A 21,315-nucleotide genomic window follows, 5' to 3' on the forward strand; every position below is an offset into this window, starting at 1 on the left:
ATGAAAAAATAGCATATTTTTATAAAAATCATCGAATTTTTAGAAAACATATTTGTTGCTTTAGAATTCATTGAGAAATATATCATCGTTTTAACCTAAGTATTTTACAAGTTAACTTCACTGGTCTGTTGAAATAACAAAAGAAAACAAAAAAAAAACTTATAATATGAGCTCAACTTGAGCCATTCTAACTCCCAACTGTGAACTGACCGTTAGTTGGCCGCGACGCCTTGACAGCGACGGACCCCGCCAAAATACGTTAAAAGTGTCACTTTAATTATTCCTTGACGTATTAACAAATGTCAATTACAACACACGCTTTTGATTTATTATTTTCCCTTTGTTGCTTCACTACAATGTACCGCGCGAACTATTTGTCTTTTGTTTTATAGTCTAAGATTACATTCTATATTGTGTGATACAACTGAAACACTAACATACATTTTGAGATAACGAATTATTGTTTTGTATATACTTTGGAGAGATATATTTGCAAATCAAAACAAATTGTACTTTTACAAGTTATGCATCGAGTTATTATCTTGTATATTAAGATTGACACTTTAAGACGCGAAATCGACTCACTTTTTTGGATATTTTTAAATATGGCGGATTGCCCTTGAACTGATATTTACATGTCTACTGTTCTACTCCAGTAGAAAAATCAATTATTATTAGGATTTTAGTGTGACAACCGTTTAGTGCTTTCTATTCTAGACTGAAGCGAGCACACACGTGGATATTGCTATTTATACTTTATCTTAAGATAAATATATCGTTCGCGACACAACACGGAACATAAACATACACAACTAAGGTAATATATAGTTCAGCTTAAGATACGAAATATACCATCAATGTTTATCAAACTAAAATATAACTCACAAAGTAATGTAAACATTTTCTGTGTTTTTTTCTGTAAAACATTGCGTGATTACATAATAATGTATAGTTAATATATTCTCTATGCAAGACATATGTAAATTAAAGTAGGAATATTGATAGGTACCCATATTTCACCTAAATTCTTGTTCCAACGTAAAGATCTATTGTTTCACGCAACAAGCAGACCTAAAAATACTTTTCATTTTGTAATTTTCATTACCTGCTCTAATATGTTAGGAAAAAATATTTTTTGCGGTGTGATTTCGCACAGTTGGGATAAGAGTAGAGTTTACGTAAATCACAATATACAATTAGCCATATAATGTTATATTTCTTTTGACGTAGTTAGTATGTAATTGTATTAATATAGGAATGTAAATCTTGCCAATACATTATTTTATTTTCTGTAGGTAAACAAACACAACGATATAAAATATTAGTATACAAAAGTTGTTGCTACACAAAAAACAACTAATAAACCGGTTTTTGAAACATATGATTACTGTCACAATTTTTATTTTATTTTTAACCATAAATACTTTTTAATGTTTTTTGTTTTAATCATTGCTTATGCAGTAAAAAAAAATACGGTGTTCTTCTTGCATATGTTAAATTAATGATGACCCAGAGAGAGAGAAGTAAGTGTTCATATGAACATGCACTAAGCAGCGTTTATGAGTATAGCGGTATAATAATATATTGTTATAAATGCTTTACAACAATTTTATTAAAGAAATAAATGCTCTAGATTTGTTTTATTTGAAGCAACGGCTATGTTTTATAACAGTTATTAGAATACACCAGAACTTGTGTACAAAAGCATAATAATAATCCTGAGATAATATCTCAGTATTACGGCACAGTGCAAAATAAAACCCAATGAGAGTGAGTCATTGAGTATTAAAACTAGATTTCCTTTAGGATAATTAGTGACAGATAAACAGTGTGCATTGCCGATATGCAATACAATTTGTTTTCATTTATTTAACATAGTACGTAATGGAATAACAACTACTGTCAAGATTCATTTGAATATTGCAATTCATGCTATATTTTTTATGTCTGTGTTGATTTGCGATTGAATCATGGTTCGGTATGATGATAATAACTGATAATTCAGTGGCGCGATAACAAGCGATTTCATAGCCAGTATTCTCTATTGTTTTCATAAAAACGTTGCTTAAATTTTACCATATCATAAACAAAGAACCGTAAGCATTGTTTTTTAAAACGTGAGTCTTGTTTTACTTTGACAGTATGTGTTTTAGATAATTTATTATCATTCAAGTTCATTGAAATTGTAGTGACCTAATTGATATTTTTGGTTGGTTTTGTTCTAGACTTCTAGCTATTAGTGTAAAAAAATGCCAAATGAAGATGACACAAATTCCATCAATGGGCTCCCAATACCAAAGAGGTCGATCTCAACGACAATTGAATTACCGCTATTTCTCTCTATATTGGCCATGACCCTAGCAGGTAAATAAGTTTTCCTTCAATTTTCAATACTTATAATCAAGGTTTTTGCAGTTTGTTTTATTAAGGCTGATAATTAAAAATTGTTTTGATTTTTAGGACCGGCCATCAGTAATATTATCCTTTATAGAACATGCGTGAATTATTTAAATTATAGTGTGGCTGAGTGCGAGCCATTCCTTTCACCGATTAAAACAAACGCAACGGCACAGCTAGAGGTAGAAGTGCAGAAATATTCCACGTATGTGACGACCGTAAAGATGGTGCTGGAGTATGTGTTCCCAGCTTTTCTATCTTTGTTTCTTGGTGTCTGGTCTGATACATATGGCAGAAAACTTTTAATAGTTTGGCCTTTATTTGGTGAGAGTAGTTTTGTAGTTGTATACAAAATTCAAACAATTTTTATTTTGAAAGAACATTTCTATATTATTATGGGCATTTATTATACATTATTTCGGTTTAATAATAATAATTAAAAAAAATAAGCGCCTCTATTGTTGTTTGCGTAATTTTACAGAGACAAGGAATATAGGCAAGGCCACTAGACAACGGATATTTGTTTGCTTTTCTAATTTATCACCTTTTATCTATTAAGGAAAAAAATAAGATTTTTTTTATACTTATATTACAATTTTAATGTTTAGTGACCTTATATCCAATTCTTTTGTAGGTTTGACAATGACGAGCATCTTGCTAGTTATCTTTGGAATGATGAATAGTTTGGGTCCTTGGTGGCTAATACTAACAGCAGTTCCATTTTCTCTTAGTGGAGGTTTCGTGGTATTATTTACTGGTGCGTATTGCTATGTCAGCGATACCAGTTCTTCCAGTAGTACGTTATTAAGGTAATACAATATTTAAGAATTCTATATTCTTTTCAAATAGTTTAGAGACAAATTTTATTAAAATTGGATATTGGTATTTTTACTAACCTTGGTGTTAGTGATCAGCTCTGTCCATTCATATGGTCACTTGATATTATAAAATCGCCTTGGGATTTACGACCTTATAGCCCAAGTGCTAAGTGCTTTTTCTCCTTTGAACCAAGAATACAAAGTATAGTTTATTGGTTGTAAAATAACTGTTGAATATGTGGTATCTACTCAAACAGCAGACAGCATCACATTTCTATCACGAACAAAATTTCACTCGAATACCAGAAAGATATAAATATACGTATAAATTTGACAATGCCCAATCCTAATAAAATGAGATGGGGTGACCTTGGAGCGATATGGGATCCGACGCAAAAACAGCCATTAAAATCAAGTCATAACCAAAAAGCTCTACATATATTTTTATATAAAAATGTTTAAACAATTTCAAAAGATTATAACATCTGTAGAACCTGTTCGTTTCTTTTTAGAAACAGCTTATTTTAAATTATTTAATGTACAAAATTCGATGATGCAATGTTTTATTTCGAAATTCCTGTTCTAATTTTTTACATTTTGTCCTCAGAATGACAATGATAGACGCAACTACATCATTAGGTACTGTACTTGGAGCCACAGTTAGCACTTATCTTATATTAAAAATAGGCAATACATACTTACTTTTGCTATCTGCTACAATCAGTACGATAGCATATGCTTTTACCAATATATGGATAAGGGAATCTTTGAATGGTGCTTTACAGGTAAACTCTATAGAGTTAGTTCGTTTGTTACACTTTCACATCTTAACCTATCATTATGAAATTTGCACACACGTCAAAAGTACAGATAGGAACATAAGATGCCTAACACTGAACTCAAGTGGAGTTGTGAATGGAAACTATTTTTCTATTAGTGGGTACACTTTATTAATATAAAATTAAAAGTAATAACGATTACAGGGTGGAGTATCGAAAATCTTAGACTTATTACTTATAAAAGAAATGGTTCAAGAATGTTTGAAAGAAAGACCAAATCGTCAGAGAGCTCAAATTTTCCTTCTGTGTCTTGCGAGAGTTCTCACAATTTTGGCCGTTTTTGGGACAGTTGGTTTGGAGTATCTTTATACGAGACAAAAACTACATTGGTCATTACAAGAATACACAAAATACTCAGCATTAAGCACAGCAATGTTGTTCGTGGGTGGTTTCTTCGGTGTGGTCGTGGTACAGAAAATACTTCGTCTTGGAGATATAGTCTTTACAATACTTATATTGATCACAGCTATAGCGGATAATTTGATAAAATTGTTTGCAATCAAATCCTGGCACATGTACTTAAGTAAGTTATATATTTGCTTATTTTGTGAAGTTGTTCGCGATGATATAAAAAAAAACTGTTGAAGATGATTTAAGTGGTTCCGTAGATCAAGTAAATAATTTTAGATATTTGTCATGCAGTTCATTTACTTTCAACAGTCTAAGTGAACGCGTTTAAAAAGGATATCCGCTGGGATACGGACTAGTAGCTTCTTTTCTATGCAAGGAAGCTTACGTGTAACTTTTAAATAAATATTGACAAGGAATCAATTAAGTCTAATCATCAATCACCTAGGTACTCTCACTCGATTAATCTGGTAGTTGACGATTTTTTTTTTAATTTAATAAGGGCACACATTCGAGTAGCATTTAGTAAAAAAAAAAAAAATTCCATATACCGAAAATGAATTATTTTTTATTTATGTATTAATAAGGTTTATTTTAATGTATTACAAATAATTTTATTAACTTCAAACATTATTTTCACAGGTTCCGGAGTATCACTATTCAAAGGCCTATCGGGGCCATTAGTCCGATCATTTTTGGCTAAAACGATTCCCGTAGAGGACGTTGCTAAAGTATTATTTTTAATAAGCACAGCGGAAAGTATTTGTCCGATCATATATCCAGTTATCTTTAACTCACTATACGCAAGTACGTTGGCGACTTTCCCTGGAGCTATATATGTCCTCAGTAGCTCGATGATAGTGACCAGTATAATTATATTGGGGTAAGTTTCAATAATCAATTATTTAAAAGACAGATATTGCTGTGTGTGTATATAGCTATATAGATGCGTGAGTGAGCGTGTATGTGTGGTACGATTGATATACTTAGAATAAGCTGCGTCTAGTTAGTTTTGAAAAAATATGTACGGTATTATTATACACAAACATTTTATACTAATAATAAACAATATTTTTTATAAAATTCAAGATAAGATTTAAGTAAAGTAAATGCGGAGAATGTAATTGAAATGAAAAAAAAAATCATTGTACAAAATGGAGATTACTGGAAATACTACTTTTGTAGGTATCATCGTTTTGAGTCTGTAACCTCGGCATTCATTTATACTCGTCCGTTCGTCCTTAGCTCGAAGTTGCAATGTGTCCTTTCTTTTTACTTTATTTTTTTTAACATCGTGTATTACATTATTTTTTTTCTTTGAAACGAAATAAAATTAAAATCACGGGTTAAACGTTTTTAAAAAATCACTCCCAAAACTGTTAATACATAATAATCGTCCATCTGAATTCCTAGAAGATGACAACGAATGTATGAGCTTTACAATGAAAGAACTTCTTTTGAAAATGATGTAAATATTCGTATATTTGACATAACCCATCAAACCAAGAATGCACATGATAAAATGAAAAAAGGGGACGAAAATTAATAATTGTAATACTGGTAGTCAGTTGCACCTGCGAATGGGCCTTGTAAAAATCTAAACTAGTGAACGGAAAGTTGCCTCAGTTTTTGAAAAAATACTCCTACAATGGTCGAGTCATTGATCATTGAAAATACAACATAATACGCACGCATATAATGTTCATCAGTGGGTATATCTGATATTCAATTATAGGTGTGATTAAAGTATGTCTTGTAATATTATTTAATAGTTGTGATCGAGAGTCCTTTCAATTCTTAAATCTGAAAGTTCTTCAGACTCCAATAAGTAAGGATAAGTATACTGGTTGTTTATATAACCTGGGCAAAAAATTAAAAAAAAAATCTATAAATCAATTTTTAGCGTAATTTAACAGACATAATCTGTTTAACGGTTCGGCTTACGCTGGTATTGAGATTATTAAGAATATCAATGAATCTGGAGTGAAGTCACGAGATGCCTTAGGGATTTTTTATGACTAATCTAAAGTGTCGTGAGACTATAATCAGGACTATATACACTACATACATTTTGGAATTCGATTTGGAATCAAACGTTCGACCTTTTGACTTCATATCTTAAAATTTACAGAGTTGACGTTAAAGAATCTTAGTTGGTTTTAGAATGAGTAAGTGGAATAGTATCTATAGTTATCATTTACCTTATGGCCATTTCATTGTTACAGATTTGTACAATATTTTTCATGGAATAGATCATCTGTTAATTATTCACCACTTAGTTCTGATGGTAAGTATGATACTAAATATATGAGTTTAAGTTTGTGGATATGTATTATATCATATTAATATTTTTTTTTGTTACAGGAATATAATACATCAAAACTAATGTAAATGTTTTAAACAGGTTTTATGACCGAAATTTACTATCTTTGTTGCTTTTACCGAACGAAATGAATGAATGACTAATTATCGTGGAGTCATTAAATAAAAAAAGTTTATACATACACCTGATTGTCTATGATATTTAGGAATCCGTGCATGATTATAGACTAGGTATGTAACAGCTAGTTTATGTTACACACCGGCTACATCTATTTTATACTTATTGCTTTATTTTTTAATGTCAAGTATTTAAGAAGCTACCTCTTAACTAAAATATTATATTTCTTTAAAAAACTGTGATATTAAAAATTATTATGATGTATACAAGATATTTTTTATATTATTAATTTTTGGACTATGTTAGAATATTATTTGTATTATTACTCAATATTTGTACCAACTTAACAAAAAGTATTCTTCGATATAATTAACTAGGTTTCATTGTTTAGATTTAGTTTTTAGCTCTGAGCAATTTTTTATATATTAAATCTTTCTCGAGATATTGCCAACTAGCAAGAGATTGTAAACCATAACATATTCTGTATTTATTAAAAAAAAAAAATGTTATTAAAACTCTAAAATCGATAAATTATAAAATATCGATATTTTATACATTTATTTTGTTGTATCACTATGAATCTAGTTTAGGCAGTTTACATTCTCGCAAGATTGATAGTGAGTATATAGGATAGTGTCTCACTCAAATGTAATAAAAATAATCATGCGTCACAACAAAATGACAAAATTTTTGAATTGATATGATACAGGTGTACAAAATAAAACTTTAACATGGAAATTATGTTGTTTATTCATAAAGTAAAAGGAAACAAGCATTTTACAAACTAAAATTTATCTTAAGTCATAATGTATACATAGTTACACATTTGTACCATTTCCGTCCACATTTAGGACTCTGACAAAACAATGTTGTTTTATATATTATGATGGTTTACCCTGCATAATCGGATCAATATAAATGTTTCTTTTCATACTGAAAAGTATGTTATTTATGTAAACTAAAAATATTACAATGCCCTATGGTAAGTTGTAATGGAAGTCAAACTATGCTACTTATAATAATCATCACAGATTAATTGAAATATTGTTTTATTTTTTTTGTACAATTAAATATAAGAAACGAAATATTCTCATTAAGAAAATAGTTTATGGACATTTCATCTTTATGTCTCGAGTTTAGTATTTATGAGATTCTCTTAACCCTTAATTTGGTAACGTCCGGTGGGACGAACATTACTTTTAAAAAAATCCTGCTCGTTTTTCATTCGATGTTCACTGACGCGTAATAGATAAAATATTTTTTTATATCATAAACTAATAGTAAAAAATAATTGTTTGATTGTGGCAACATTGCATTTGTCAGTCGTGACACAAAATGTCGGCGAAGAGGCGGCCACCTGTTTTGCTCAAGGTATTTATTATTGTTTTTCCGTTTTTTTGCAAATAATATTATTTAATTTTACATTATATTATAAGTTAACTAACCTATAAATCATTTTAATTAAAAAGCATCTACGCTTCATTTTATTTTCATTGTGTTTTTTGGTACTAAAATGTTTTGTCCGTCACAGCGCACATTGCCAAATATATAGAAAAGTACAACTTTATTATCGTGTCCGCTGTGGCGGACAATGCCAAAATGTGTGTGCTATTGGTGTTTTGGTTTTTGTGCTGAGATTGGTTTTCGTTTCTTTGTCAACAGCCTAATCGTGCTAGTAAGATCATAGCTTTAGTGCCGAATGAACATGCACCTTCCGATGCTAGCGAAATATCTGATTCTGAAACAGAATTGCATGATGAACGTACTAACTCTTCCACCCCGCTTTCTTCTCCTGCACCATCAATTGCATCTTCTCTTGCTAACCTTACAATAGATTCAACGGATAACGAAGAATCAAATGTCGATGTTGCTGATATTATACCGGATTCTATAGTGCGTGAAATTACCGAATCAAATTATGAAAATGTTCCATCCCTATCAGCTATTCCTTCTTTGCCATCAACGCCCATAGCGCCATTAGCTTCTTCATTATCAGTGTCATCTCGAAAAACTAGATCCAAGAAACCACCAACAGTAAGTGCCAAAAGAATAAAGAAGGCTAAAAAGTTTCAGCTGACATATAACTGGCGTTTAGCTCAATTCCGTCACCAAGTGACCATAGAAGCGGATGAGAATGAGAATTACAATGACCTGCCTGCAGATGATTCAGCTTTGAGTTTCTTCTACCTTTTTTTTTCTTCAAATATTTTGAGCAGTATTGTAGAACAAACGAACTTGTATTCCGTACAAGAAACCGGCAAGTCAATTCAGCTATCAGAGGAAGAATTTAGAGATTTTTTAGCTTTGCATGTAATTATGGGTATTGTTGTAATGCCTTCTTATCTCGATTATTGGTCGGATAAATTTAGATACGCTAAAATTGCAGATATAATGTCTTTGAAAAGATATCAGCAGATACGACGATATTTACATTTTGTTGATAATAATATGGCTGATGGAGACAAATATTTTAAAGTTCGTCCAGTTGTAGAACAAATACGACAAAATTGTCTCAAGCAACAGAAAATAGAGTCAAAATTTAGTATAGACGAAATGATGATCGCGTATAAAGGTTCTAAGGCAGGAAAACGTAAGCAATATATGAAAGACAAGCCAAACAAATGGGGTTTTAAAAATTATGTACGAGCCGGTGTATCAGGCATAATCTATGATTTCATATTATATGGAGGTGACGATACATTTCGTAATCATATGTTTAGTGAAGAGGAATTGTCCCTTGGTTTTGGCGCTCAAGTGGTCGTAGCTTTATGCCAAAGCATTGAAAGAAAACCAGCGACAATATTTTGCGACAATTTTTTTTCTTCTCCGGAGCTACTTTTCATACTTCGGGAAAAGTACGGAATCTTTGCCTTAGGCACTATAAGAAGCAATCGCCTTAGAGGAGCAGATGCTGTTCTGCCTACAGAAAAAGTAATGAAAAAAAAGCCTCGCGGAAATTTTGTTGAAGCTGTATGTGACCAAAACCGCTTAGCAGTTGTTCGTTGGAACGATAATAAGGCTGTCACATTTATCAGTTCATTTGTAGCAAGTGAGCCTTTAGAAAATATACGCCGGTATTGCAAAGATGCAAAATAAAAATTAACGTTCAGTGTCCACAAATTGTGCAACAATATAATAGACATATGGGAGGAGTTGATCTTGCTGATATGCTAATATCTCTCTATAAAACACCGTTTAAGAGTAGGAGATGGTATTTATCCATATTTGCACAGATGCTCGATATATGTATAAATAATGCTTGGTTACTATACCGCCGCAAACATTCAAGCAATGCAAAAGCTAAAATATCTCTCAAAGCGTTCAGATATGATATCTATGACTTATTGTTGAAGGAAAATAGATCCGCTAAAAGAAATAGAACTGAGGCAACCAAAATAGTAAAACCACATGTAGCCCGACCTCCGAGTCCAGTCAAATATGACAACGTAGGTCATTTCCCTTCAACAATGGAAGAAGGCCGCTGTAGGTTTTGCCTAAAAAAGACTGTAGTGTATGGTATAAAATGCAATATAAGATTATGTTTTGTAACGGGCAAAAACCCAAGAAATTGTTTTCTTAATTTTCACACCAAATAAATAAGTTATTAATTCTTAGATTTCTATTTTTATATCTTTGTGTAGTAAAAAATTAAAAATTACCGTTTGTTTTATTATTTCCGTAATTTGACAACGTCCGCCGCAGCGGACATGCAAAGCTGACCATCAATGGCGAAGTTATTGGCAATGTCCGCTGTGACGGACATGGCTTTCCCCAGCAGTGGGCTATTATAGATTTTTTTAAAGATTTTTCTGGGACTTTTTGACACATCCCTAAAGTCATACAATAATAGAAATTAAATATTTTGAACTTTTTTTTTCTTGCCAAATTAAGGGTTAAACTAAATAATATAAAATATAGAACTTTTGAACGAGTCAGGTATAAAATTTTGTAAACAAAAGCTGCAGTAAATAGACTTAACATTATGTGTAACTATGTTAAAATTTAAACTGAGCAACTTTAACATTAAACATCACAGATTCGTATAAAATATCGCATTGTACGATTGTTTTTTAAACGTTTTCGAATTGGATGTAACAACCTAAAAAAAATTAAATCAACACACTTAAAAAAAATAAAAACAATACCATCAGTAACTTTAAGAATAACTAACATAATAAGTACAATCAAATGGTAAGCTACAAATCAAAGGTGTTGTGCAACAGAAAAAAGAAACATTACAGCACTTTACAAGGCTATTTAAAACTTACGTGTTAGTTCTTAATCTACAATACTTGTCACAGAAAAATACAGTCTTCTATAGGACTTAGGGATACAGTATAGATAGATTTACTATAGAAACAAATTATTAACTGACTATTAGACTAATGACTACGGTACCTAAGCATGTTCATAACTATTAAATGACGCGATGAATAGCAATATTAGTACATAAAAGCAGTATTTTTGATGAACGCAACATAACTACACTTCCGAGCTTTCGAGATGTGCCTTTTGTTTCATATCATAATCATAATTACATTAACATTAAAAATATAACATCACATATATATTTTGAATTATATTACAGATAATAATTTGTTTCTACATATGTCACACATATTATGTATACATATAAATTTTAAAATTTTGTTCACACACTCAGTCTCGAACCCGCAAGCACCAATGAGATATACACGCACCACTTGTTGTACAATATAATCAAAATCACTGGAAACATTACAGAATAATATCAAGTTGTCCCTCACATTTACCACTCTTCGTCTGGCTCCTGGCCTTGATCGACCGTTGTGCTTGCATTGTTGAAATTCTGAAAAAAAAAAAACATTGATTATTCCATAATATTCAAAGTTTTTCATTCATAGTCAAAAATGTTTGGGGTTTTTATTACTACGCAAATTTTTGTTCATGGTAAGGTAAGCTTCGATTGTATGGTTTAAGAGATTTCATCCTTTTCAAAATTATTTTTTTATTTCTTTGTTTAAAATAGGAGTTAGCAAAGTTTGTATATTTATTCCAATAATGGTGCTGTCAAGAAATGTGTTTATAAACAAATAGGAAATAAACACTCGCTAAACATTGAACAATATGAAAGTTTTATAAAGAGATTGCATATAATAAGAAACAAGAACTTCACCTTAATGTTAAACCATGTGAAAAATTTCATTAAATCAATGCTAAAAACTATTAAATATGTTAAAGAGAGAAATGTACTCATACCTCGTTAAACATTGTCCTCTATAATTGTAAGCAAGGACAAAAATATTGATATGTTATTATACTGACTACATATCATAGCAATAACTTTGCCAAAATTTATCCCTAATATCTTAAGTTGTGATAAGTGAATTGTAAGTTAAGGTTAATTGTTCCACTAACACTAAACTTTAATTAACTATATCATTTTAATTTTTATATAATGAATATCATAAATCCTAATAGTTTTCGTAAATTACAGCTGTTTAACTAGATATATATAAATGTTAAGCATAGAAACAGGCCACTTGACCATAAATTGTCATTGATCTGAACATTGGTGCTATCAAGTATGTTCATCTACAATAATATATTATTATTTTCATAAGGGAGAAGTCATATAAGCCTTTAGTTACAATAACTTTTTAAGAAATGGTTAAATTGATAAAATTACTTACCCTAATATCACTGCCACCATACTTGTTGCCCTTATAAGTGGCAGTACCACCTCCCTTTAAGAAGTCTGGTACAGGCTGCTCTGCTTGTCTCAGAATCTTGGCTAGATCAGCTACTAGGGCTACATCCTGTGCAAAATATATGTAAAATTATTAATTACTTCAAATCATATTAAAATTAGCTGAATGATTTCACTTAAAATTAAACCAATTCATAATTATTAACGCTGGAAAAAGTCGATGATTATAATAAGGATAATTCTAATTACTGTACCTGATCAGAATCAAAGAATGACACAGCCATGCCCCTATTGCCGACACGACCCGTTCTCCCGATTCTGTGCACATACTCATCTATGCTCTTAGGGAGATCGTAATTGACGACGATATCCACATTCTTTATATCTGTAACAAAATTTAAATAATTTAATTTCATAAGTATTATTTTCTATTCTATTACTGTTAGACAGAGTAAGTTCTGTGATGTCAGTAAAAAATTGTCGGTGATTTTCAATAGAATTCCCAACACGGTTTTCTATTCTATTACTGTTCTAGACAGAGTAAGTTCTGTGATGTCAGTAAAAAATTGTCGGTGATTTTCAATAGAATTCCCAACACGGTTTTCTATTCTATTACTGTTCTAGACAGAGTAAGTTCTGTGATGTCAATAAAAAATTGTCGGTGATTTTCAATAGAATTCCCAACACGGTTTTCTATTCTATTACTGTTCTAGACAGAGTAAGTTCTGTGATGTCAATAAAAAATTGTCGGTGATTTTCAATAGAATTCCCAACACGGTTTTCTATTCTATTACTGTTCTAGACAGAGTAAGTTCTGTGATGTCAGTAAAAAATTGTCGGTGATTTTCAATAGAATTCCCAACACGGTTTTCTATTCTATTACTGTTCTAGACAGAGTAAGTTCTGTGATGTCAGTAAAAAATTGCCGGTGATTTTCTATAGAATTCCAAACACGGTTTTCTATTCTATTACTGTTCTAGACAGAGTAAGTTCTGTGATGGCAGTAAAAAATTGCCGGTGATTTTCAATAGAATTCCAAACACGGTTTTCTATTCTATTACTGTTCTAGACAGAGTAAGTTCTGTGATGTCAGTAAAAAATTGCCGGTGATTTTCTATAGAATTCCAAACACGGTTTTCTATTCTATTACTGTTCTAGACAGAGTAAGTTCTGTGATGTAAATAAAAAATTGTCAGTGATTTTCTATAGAATTCCCAATAGTTACGCTGGTGCCAGACTGACCGAGTCCGCGCGCGGCGACGGCTGTGGCGACGAGGATGAAATGGCGGCCGCTCTTGAAGTTATGCAGCGCCTCTTCGCGCTCGCGCTGCATGCGGTCGCCGTGGATGGATGACGTCAGCATCTGTTGCTCCGACAGCATGGCCGCTATGAAATCCGCATTGCGCTTTGTCTCCACGAACACGAGTATCCGCTTGCCATCTGAAAGAATATCGATTACCTTAATACTTAGGTAAGAACAACAGCCTGTAAATTCCCACTGCTGGGCTAAAGGCCTCCTCTCCTTTTGAGAAGGTTTTGGAACATATTCCACCACGCTGTTACAATGCGAGTTGGTGGAATACACATGTGGCAGAATTTCTATGAAATTTGTCACATGCAGGTTTCCTCACGATGTTTTCCTTCACCGCTGAGCACGAGATGAATTATAAAGATAAATTAAGCACATGAATCAGCGTTGCTTGCCTGGGTTTGAACCCGTAATCATCGGTTAAGATGCACGCGTTCTAACCACTGGGCCATCTCGACTCTTACTTACTCTCGACTCTAGACTTAGGTAAACCACAACTAATTAAACTGAAGCCATATAACTGATTTAACATATATTGTAAGAATAATGATTCTTGTAATATTTGTTAAAAATAATACTCACCATTCTCTTCTATGAGCTTCTTAAGCATATTTTGTTTTTCATATTTGGTGACTTGATGGAAGATTTGTTCCACATCAGTACTGGCTCCACCTACCACACCGACAGCCACGAACAGATAATTGTTGAGGAAACGACCTGCTAGGTGTTGAATATCTTCTGGGAAAGTAGCTGAGAACATCAGCGTTTGTCGTTCAGTCTGTATAATACATGAAATATATTACATTAGTTATTGCACTTTTGCAAATAAAATTAATTATATTAATAAATTTGAATTTATAGATTTGAATCTCAAAGTATGCTAGATATTCATTCATTAGTTACTAGGTATTATTTTCTTAATTATTAATTATTTATTACTAATAAATAAAAATTATATAAAAATACTTACTAAAGATACCATAGTAGGATGGTCCATCATCTTCTCCACACTAGGCATGAAACCCATGTCAAGCATACGATCTGCCTCGTCCAGCACTACAAATCGTATCCCATCAAATGACACGCGGTTACGATCGACAAAATCATGAAGACGTCCCGGCGTTGCTACCAGTATGTGACAGCCTCGCTATGATAGAAAATATTAAAATATTATTTGTAAATCCTGAATAGCGAAATATTGAAGTAACACATCTATAAAAGGATGATTATTTTAAATAAATGAATTATGTAGCCTTTTCGAGTAATCAAAATTCGGAGAGTTTTTTATGAAATTCTTATTTTAAAGATCATACATAACTTACAGCAATATTATCGCCCTGGTGCCGTACAGCTGTACCACCATACGCTACGGCTATTTTCAAAACTGAACCATACGAAAATTTCCTGGCTTCATTGAATATCTGCAGTGTTAATTCGCGGGTAGGTGCCACTATTACGACCTGAAATTAATTAAGTTACAAAATCAGTATAAGAAAGGAATCAAAACATATGTATACAAAACAACAATTATTCAATACAAAGAAGAAACTCACTTGTGGTTGTGCGCATCCATTAGGACCAGTGACCAACTCACGAGGATCTTGCAGAAGAGTATTAATAATCGGAAGAAGGAATGCCGCCTGGAACACAGTATTTTTTCAGTTACTACTAGTCGACTCTTACTTATGTATTAAAATGGAAAAAATTGCGAAATTTACAAAGCAAAAGTTAATTACTTACAGTCTTTCCTGATCCAGTTTGGGCGCAACCCATTAAATCTCTTCCGCCCATTATGATGGGGATAGCGTGTTTTTGAATGGGAGTTGGTTTCCTGTATCCTGACTTAAGAATGTTATCCAGCACGTATTTTCGAAGATTTGCTGTTTCGAAACTGTCAATCGCACGAGGAGGATTCTCTCCAGTCACCTATGAAATAAATTGTAATACATATAATAATTATACAATAGTTGTTTAGTTACATTAATTTGTTTTTAACCATGACTCTTATCGATTATAAAAAGCACATAAGGCAAGCATAAAAGAAAAATAAGTAGGTAAACCCACCTTTACAGCTATACAATCGAATTTATCGAAGTTGATTCCAGAGCTGATTGTACTGCTGAATATTTCCTCCTCAACTTCTGTTGGTTCCGGGGGGACATATGTTACTGGGGCTTTCTTGGCCTCATCTTCGCCTCCCTCTGTAGGCTCACCCTCCCCACCACCGTTGGGGCGAGGACCACCTCCTCTTCCCCCACGACCCCTACCCCTTCCTCGTCCACGTTCACCTCTTTCATGGCGATCGCCTCTCTCTCCATTATCATAATTATCACCTATTATATGAAAAAATATAAAAATAAATTTAAACACTTGTTCTGTAATAATTAAAAATTCAAATTTTTGAAAAGCAATAACTAGTGGACTGGTGATACATTTCTAAGTATTTTTCTTGACAAACTTAAGTGACGAATGAAGTTTTTATTAGATACTTGACATTTTAAGTGGCTCTCAAGTTTCCTCATTAGAGAACAATATTCAAAAGATTTATGAAAGACCACATGTTAACAAAAAGAGGCAAGTCAACCTTTTCTTGTTTCGTTTTTTTTAACTCTGTGATTATTTCTATGCGACACTTATGAATAGAGAAACAATACAAATATTCAATAACTTATATATTGTGTTAAAGTGTATAAGCAATGTTTATAACACAGTTACAATTATAAACAAAATAAAATAGAAAAAGCTTCTCTTGTGTTCAAGCTACAGTTACAGTAATATGAACTATTTAAGTGTTATTTCATGACATGTGGAATTCAGATAAGGCTAAAGTGTGTGGGTGCTGATAAAACTCTTATAATAGATTCAATAAAACTTTGTATAAGACATTTGCACATGGATACTAAAAAACTTCTTCAAATAAGGTTCATTTATTGAATATTTATTCTAACAAAACGAAATCTATTGAATCAATCAAGTAGTACCCAATTCATAAAATTATATTTAGTCAAAAACCTAGCCAGTAGGTGGAAAAGTAAATCTGTCACCTGATAGCATGTGGTGACCTCTGCCCTTAGATATGTTTTAAGGAATATTAACCACTCTCTAAAAAGCCAAAGCACAACACACCTTGCGAACTAAGACTAACTAGCTTACTGCCTATACAGATGGGCTTTTACATATAAACTTTTAAGTCATTGGGGCCTAAAAACAAAACTATTAAACTGTAACAAATTTCCAAGAACTTTGTGATGATGGAATAGGTAATTGTAAAATGACTAGACTAGCATTTTAAGAAATACGGTCCTGGTCGTTTATCGTTAATATTGTTTATTGCTTAGGCAGATTTCTTGAATAATTTTCTAATATTTCACATTCATATGTTTCTATTGGTATCAAGCTTTTTTTACAATAATCTATTTATTGTATCTACCGGCTCGCGATTTAGTTATTTCGGAATAAATTATTTTACTGCCTCAAGCGATTACATCTTTACAAATAACGAAACAACGTCTCACTTAATTTAGCTACTCGGAAATATATAAAAGGTCGACAAAAATCATGCTACGTATATGTTATTTTTTTACTATATTTTATACTATTAATTCTTCGTAATATTACACATCATTATATACATATATACACACAGTCAACTACAACTATTTACTGTAAAGCATAATAACAAATCTTAAAATGTTATTAATGACATAAGGACAAAAACCATTCTAGTTCAGTAATCACTTATTAATTGGGAATACGAAATAAATTTTTAAATAAATAAGATTCATAGTAGCCAATAAAGTCTACTTACCGTTGAAATAAAACTAGTTTATCCCTAACTAACTACTAAACCTAACTAGTAATCCCGGCGTTTCGAGCACTTTACAGCGTTCGTGGTCATGGGTAGACTGTGTAATAATCGCGGAAATATAAAGTCTACTTACCACCATTTTCATAGTCTCCACGGTCGCGATTCCCACCGCGCCCCCCGCGCCCCCCCCGACCACGACCTCCTCTACCGCCGCGGCCTCGCCGCTCGCCGAACCCATTACTGTCCCCTTTATTAAAGTCTGCAACAATTATAAACGTTTTTTATCATACAAAAATTGACATTTTTTATTTATCTTTTTACCGACAACAAAGAACAGATAGTTTTTTTTCTCATAACAAATATTATTCAATTTTGCTTTAATGAATCGAGATGGCCCAGTGGTTAAAACGCGTGCATCTTAACCGATGATTGCGGGTTCAAACCCAGGCAAGCACCGCTGATTCATGTGCATAATTTGTCTTTATAATTCATCTTGTGCTCAGCGGTGAAGGAAAATCATCGTGAGGAAACCTGCATGTAACAAATTTCATAGAAATTCTACCACATGTGTATTCCACCAATCCGCATTGGAACAGCATAGTTGAATATGTTCCAAACCTTCTCCTCAAAGGGAGAGGAGGCCTTTGGCCCAGCAGTGGGAATTTACAGGCTGCTGTTGTTGTTGTTGAATCAATGAAATTATAAAGCAGATTGTACCCTCATTGTCTTCGATGAAAGAAGGAAACCCTCTGCCCCTGGACAAGCTGTGACCTTCGTCCACATTGTTGTCAACAAAGTTGTTTATAGTTGGAGGCGGTTGTACCACCTGAAAACAAGAATATAATAAATATTGATCACATATAAAATTCATTTGTTTATTAAGATACATTAACATTATGCTGGGTTCTAAAACAGTAGTAGTTCATACATAACTCTTTATTGAAATAATTATTTCAAATCTGGATATTTATTTATACTTTGTTATTTCTTGAATGATTTAAGATTGTCACCCTGTACATACTCTGTAGAATAGTTTACTTATAATATAGATGTAAAAGATTTGTTTAGATGTTTATCTCCAAAGGCATTGTCAGGTTTGAATGGAATAATACCTTATAGATTACTTTATCTAATTTATAAAGAAAACAATTACATTTTTGACCACATATATATGAAGTAAATAACTTGTAAGAATTTTTCTACTTAAAAATGTTTTTGATTGATTTATATATAACAATGTTTGTGCAGGTATATCCATAGCTAAAAAAAACTCTTAATACACAGTTTAATACAGATTATAACTAAAAACTTACAGAAGCACTATTATTTCTTTTCTTTTTTATTACTAGTAGATTAATAGTAGATTTTATTTACTAGTAGATCATCCATTATTAGGCTACACTTAATTTCAGAACTTTATTTGACTGAAAATATTGTTATAAACAATATGAAATTAATTAAACAGATATGTTTTTGATTTATTTGAAATACAGTGTTACAGAAATATAATGATCAAATTTTTTTAACTTAGCTTATAAGACCAATGTGTGTATATATATATAAAGCTTTACAATTATTTTAATACTAATGCAATTTTACTATCTAATTTTAAAATTTTATTACGATCATAGATTATGGTCTTGCATATATTATCAAGAAATTAAATTACTGTGATTGCTTATCAGAAAAATAAAAATATGATATTCAGCATAATTTGTGGTTTCTTTGGTACTTTCAATAGTAGTTAGTTACACAGCTTAAAAAAAAACATACAGAAAAAAAAGCAGTTGGAAAACTTGGAAAATCAATTGGACGTTTGTGAAAGTATCATATCAATTTGATTTCTTCTTTGATTAAGCATATCTCCATCGTAATCAATGCACATATCTTGGTAGCTATTCAATATTTTGAAGTATTCAAATTTGCAGTAATATATAAATATATGAGACAACATCACATACATTACTCTGATCCCAATGTAAGTAGCTGAAGCACTTGTGTTATGGAAATCAGAAGTAACGACGGTACCACAAACACCCAGACCCAAGACAACATAGAAAACTAACGGTGTACACACCGCTCGACCACGGAGGTCGTCAAGATAATATATAGAAACAGAACATAGGTATACAAAATAATAAGTTTTTATGCATTAAATATTTTTGAAGGTATAAGTTAGTTGCTTTAGCTACAATGTAATTTACTTTATTATCAAATTTGATCTCAGTCCCTAAAAGTATTCACTTTTGATACAAACAATTATAGTGAATGTTAGCAGATGACATTTTTGATGTTGACCAATTAAACAATTTTCCACAAAATTTAGTTCATATAATACTTTTTTAAACAGACTGTTTCTAAAAATCAAAGAAATATGCTTTGTTCAGTTAAAAATATATTTAAGCTTGTGTATAATGTAAATATTTATTTAATCTCAGTTACAGTAATAAAATTCTAATAATCTGATGATATATGTTTATGGTATATGCTTTGTTAGAAATCAAAATAATATAAACAAGCTATTTCACTTCACACAAACATATTTGTCTTTATTTGTTATGTCTAAGATAATAAGTCTTAAAATATATTCAATTATATTTATAGCTTTATATTCAAAAGATTTATATGACAAAGACGCATTATAATATATAATATATAATAGAGTACTTACAATGTCACACGAATCATCCCAATCATCATCCATCTGAAATAAGGATAAAATGATAACAAAACTAATTCAGAAACTTCTAATTTGAGATTGAGAAAAAGAATTCAAATCATGCAACATCAGCTCGATATCAAAAAATTTTTGTATACCTACCCTACGCTTAGTTTAATGCTTTTAATCAGAGTATAATAGTTTTATGAATTTCTCTAACAGACAATATCACTTTAAACATCTTATTGGATAAAATAAATTGACTTTTCATTTTAAAATTCTAAATCGGTTAGTAAAAAATAATTCAAGCTTCACCGGCACTTCAGAGATCCACACGTGTAGTAGGTAAAATTGAACGTTTTTTACAAAAAATGTTGAAGAAAATTAACTATGAATGTAAACTCACCGTCGTAAGTTGAAAATCAAGACTATGAAGCTGTTTATAGTTTATGTTAAATTTAAAAAAAATCTGCAAAATCTGAACAAAGACGTGCCTCGGTAAATGGCGGCGAGTGACGAAAATTGATAGTAGTGTTGCTATTGTGTTGTGATTGTTAGGACTGAAGGGAGTTAAAATTACCATAAAATAATATACTCTGTGAATATGTTTAAATTATTGTTTTTTCGCTTTTAAAAATAAATTTTGTACTTAAAATCTAATATTTTATTATATTTATGCACATTTTAAATGAAATTATGGTGATAGTATTATTGATTTTATAATTATTCAGTTAAATAAATTTAAAATAAAATAACCCTTAAATTAGGCATCATTCACACACAAATATACTATAATGCTTTATGTAAGAGTTTTACGAGAAAAACCTTAATGTTTTTGTTTTTTTTTCTAATAATTATATTACAACTTAAATAAATGTGCTTTAGATGTGTTGATGTGATTGTTCCAAAAGTAGCAGATTTGTATTGGATAAAAATGTTCAATAAATTCTTTATTTATTTATATTGAATATTAGTTTGTAGAATATTTAATTATTATTTTCTATTTGT

At 31.4% G+C, this 21,315-nt stretch overlaps 2 protein-coding genes and 1 pseudogene across 2 annotated transcripts; 2 read left to right on the forward strand and 1 right to left on the reverse strand.

Moving 5' to 3' along the window:
* Positions 1–188: 188 nt before the first annotated feature.
* On the forward strand, positions 189–6,748 carry LOC124537563 (proton-coupled folate transporter-like). The gene is made up of 8 exons (XM_047114438.1): positions 189–817; positions 2,226–2,364; positions 2,461–2,721; positions 3,032–3,206; positions 3,823–4,000; positions 4,199–4,577; positions 5,045–5,285; positions 6,628–6,748. The coding sequence occupies exons 2-8, from the start codon at positions 2,250–2,252 to the stop codon at positions 6,746–6,748; spliced, it is 1,470 nt and encodes a 489-aa protein (XP_046970394.1). The 5' UTR covers positions 189–817; positions 2,226–2,249.
* Positions 6,749–7,814: 1,066 nt separating this feature from the next.
* LOC124537565 lies at positions 7,815–10,016 on the forward strand (annotated as a pseudogene).
* Positions 10,017–10,739: 723 nt separating this feature from the next.
* On the reverse strand, positions 10,740–20,854 carry LOC124537304 (ATP-dependent RNA helicase vasa). The gene is made up of 14 exons (XM_047114101.1): positions 20,714–20,854; positions 20,320–20,352; positions 18,366–18,474; positions 17,782–17,907; positions 15,905–16,173; positions 15,581–15,766; positions 15,394–15,480; positions 15,163–15,300; positions 14,811–14,987; positions 14,423–14,618; positions 13,774–13,971; positions 12,786–12,916; positions 12,515–12,640; positions 10,740–11,670 (listed from the first exon to the last, which is right to left on the reverse strand). Exons 2-14 carry the CDS (start codon positions 20,350–20,352, stop codon positions 11,611–11,613), a joined length of 1,836 nt encoding a protein of 611 aa, XP_046970057.1. The 5' UTR covers positions 20,714–20,854; the 3' UTR covers positions 10,740–11,610.
* Positions 20,855–21,315: the final 461 nt, after the last annotated feature.

The sequence above is a fragment of the Vanessa cardui genome, chromosome 18 (genome assembly GCF_905220365.1).
Source record: "Vanessa cardui chromosome 18, ilVanCard2.1, whole genome shotgun sequence".
In the NCBI taxonomy this organism is placed as follows: Eukaryota; Metazoa; Arthropoda; class Insecta; order Lepidoptera; family Nymphalidae; genus Vanessa; species Vanessa cardui.

What these genes read in the sequence shown, in the direction of transcription:
- LOC124537563 (XM_047114438.1), top strand. Translation starts at nt 2,250, where the DNA reads ATGCCAAATGAAGATGACACAAATTCCATCAATGGGCTCCCAATACCA. An exon ending in ATTGGCCATGACCCTAGCAG is followed by an intron (nt 2,365 to 2,460) that starts GTAAATAAGTTT and finishes TTTGATTTTTAG; the next exon opens with GACCGGCCATCAGTAATATT. An exon ending in AATAGTTTGGCCTTTATTTG is followed by an intron (nt 2,722 to 3,031) that starts GTGAGAGTAGTT and finishes ATTCTTTTGTAG; the next exon opens with GTTTGACAATGACGAGCATC.
- LOC124537304 (XM_047114101.1), bottom strand. Translation starts at nt 20,352, where the DNA reads ATGGATGATGATTGGGATGATTCGTGTGACATT. An exon ending in TCGATTGTATAGCTGTAAAG is followed by an intron (nt 15,767 to 15,904) that starts GTGGGTTTACCT and finishes TTTATTTCATAG; the next exon opens with GTGACTGGAGAGAATCCTCC. An exon ending in ATGGATGCGCACAACCACAA is followed by an intron (nt 15,301 to 15,393) that starts GTGAGTTTCTTC and finishes AATTAATTTCAG; the next exon opens with GTCGTAATAGTGGCACCTAC.